The 1,863-nt window shown below is 58.2% G+C and overlaps 1 protein-coding gene across 1 annotated transcript; it reads left to right on the top strand.

The window, feature by feature from the left end:
• Positions 1 to 341: 341 nt before the first annotated feature.
• LOC119289793 (dehydration-responsive element-binding protein 1C-like) lies at positions 342 to 1,444 on the top strand. Its single transcript, XM_037569010.1, has one exon. It carries the CDS (start codon positions 452 to 454, stop codon positions 1,136 to 1,138), a length of 687 nt encoding a protein of 228 aa, XP_037424907.1. The 5' UTR covers positions 342 to 451; the 3' UTR covers positions 1,139 to 1,444.
• The last annotated feature ends 419 nt before the right edge of the window (positions 1,445 to 1,863 follow it).

The raw sequence follows: 1,863 nt of genomic DNA, 5'->3' as shown, positions 1-1,863 counted from the left end.
AGGCATCCCCTGTCGCCATCTCCACGTCGCCCTCCCCCCTTCCCGCCTCCTTCCCTTCCGGAAATAGAAGATATCCAGATGTTTTGCTGGCTTTCCCCGAGCGATGCATCCCGGGCGAAGGAAACTCTGACGCCAACACGCTTTCCCCATCCATCCACCCGTCTCGCGGCCTCTGCTCCCCGCGCCATGGACACCCTTCCAGCTCACACCTCACTCCCCCATCTCCCGCCACGCGCCGCCCCTACCTCCCAATTCAAACCCGCCTTGCTCTCCCTCCCCCCGCCGCCGAATCCTATATATACATCCCCGTCTCCTCACTCCCATCTCAAGGCTCACCCACACAAACACCCAATCAACATCACCTCACCTCACCTCACTCACCACCATTGCCGCACTTCAGAGCAACTCGACCCATCGACACCGGCCAGACACCACCTCGTGCACGACCACCATGGACCAGTACAACTACGGCGGCGGCGTGGCCTACTACGGCAGCACCACCGGCGGCGTAGGCGACAACGGCCAGGGCGGCGGGTACGCGACGGTGACGTCGGCGCCGCCGAAGCGGCCGGCGGGGCGGACCAAGTTCCGGGAGACGCGCCACCCGGTATACCGGGGCGTGCGCCGGCGCGGCGCGGCCGGGCGGTGGGTGTGCGAGGTGCGCGAGCCCAACAAGAAGTCCCGCATCTGGCTCGGCACCTTCGCCAGCCCCGAGGCCGCGGCCCGCGCCCACGACGTCGCCGCGCTCGCGCTCCGGGGCCGCGCCGCCTGCCTCAACTTCGCCGACTCGGCCACGCTGCTCGCCGTCGACCCCGCCACGCTCCGCACCCCCGACGACATCCGTGCCGCCGCCATCGCGCTCGCCGAGACCGCGTGCCCCGCCGCGCCCGCGTCCTCGTCGTCCGTGGCCGCCGCCGTGGCGTCCGCGCCGGCGCCCCCGATGACGATGATGCAGTTTGACGACTACGCGATGCAGTACGGCGGCATTGGGGACTTGGACCAGCATTCCTACTACTACGACGGGTTGAGCGCCGCCGGTGGCGACGGGCCGAGCGGCTCGCACATGGACGGAGCCGACGACGACTGCAACGGCAGCGGTGGCTACGGCGCCGGCGAGGTCGCGCTCTGGAGCTACTGATCGAGCTGCTCGATTGAGCCATTCTCCAGCCCGGTCAGCTTTCTCCGATGGGGCTGCCGTACAACATCACTCAGCGTAGGATAAAGAAGAAGCAGAGAGGGAACGGGAGCTTCAGTTCTGAAGTAGTACTAGTACTAGTTCTGTGTTCGTAAAGCAGAGAGGGCACGGGAATGCAAGTTGCATCAGCCTGTTTCCCTCCTTAATTTTTTTTTTCATTTTTTGATATTTTTTTGTTGGCAAGAAAATTTTTGTAACATGTGCTGGAGTAGTAGAGTAATAAGAGACCAACTCTGCTTTACTAATATATATCTGAAGTGAAATTTTGCCGAGGCTTCACTTTGTTGCACCTGAACTTTGGCCACTGCTAAGCTAAGCTGAGTAGTAGTAGTAGTAGTAGTATAACAAGTGTTATTTGTTGTTGCAGAGAAGTGTGTTGTCAGTTCAAACTATCAGCTTCCCGGCAAGAAAAAGAAAAAGAGTTCAAATTATCAGCCCTGCACACTTCAGACTGAAAGAAGAATAAAGTGCAGAAAATATCCCTAGAAGTAATTTCATCCAAATAGTTTAGGAATGAAGCAGAATGCAAATTCCGTCCCCCTTTTTTTTGGGTCTGCAGTCTAAAAACTTTCGATGAAATTGTGCAAGATTTATGTTCTACTACTAGAAGATCATTGCACTCTGAACTCGGACACCGCAAACATGACGTCACTGTTGCATTGCACCCA

Source organism: Triticum dicoccoides, chromosome 4A, assembly GCF_002162155.2.
Source record: "Triticum dicoccoides isolate Atlit2015 ecotype Zavitan chromosome 4A, WEW_v2.0, whole genome shotgun sequence".
Taxonomy (NCBI): Eukaryota; Viridiplantae; Streptophyta; class Magnoliopsida; order Poales; family Poaceae; genus Triticum; species Triticum dicoccoides.
This window is presented reverse-complemented; position numbering and strand designations above follow the sequence as displayed.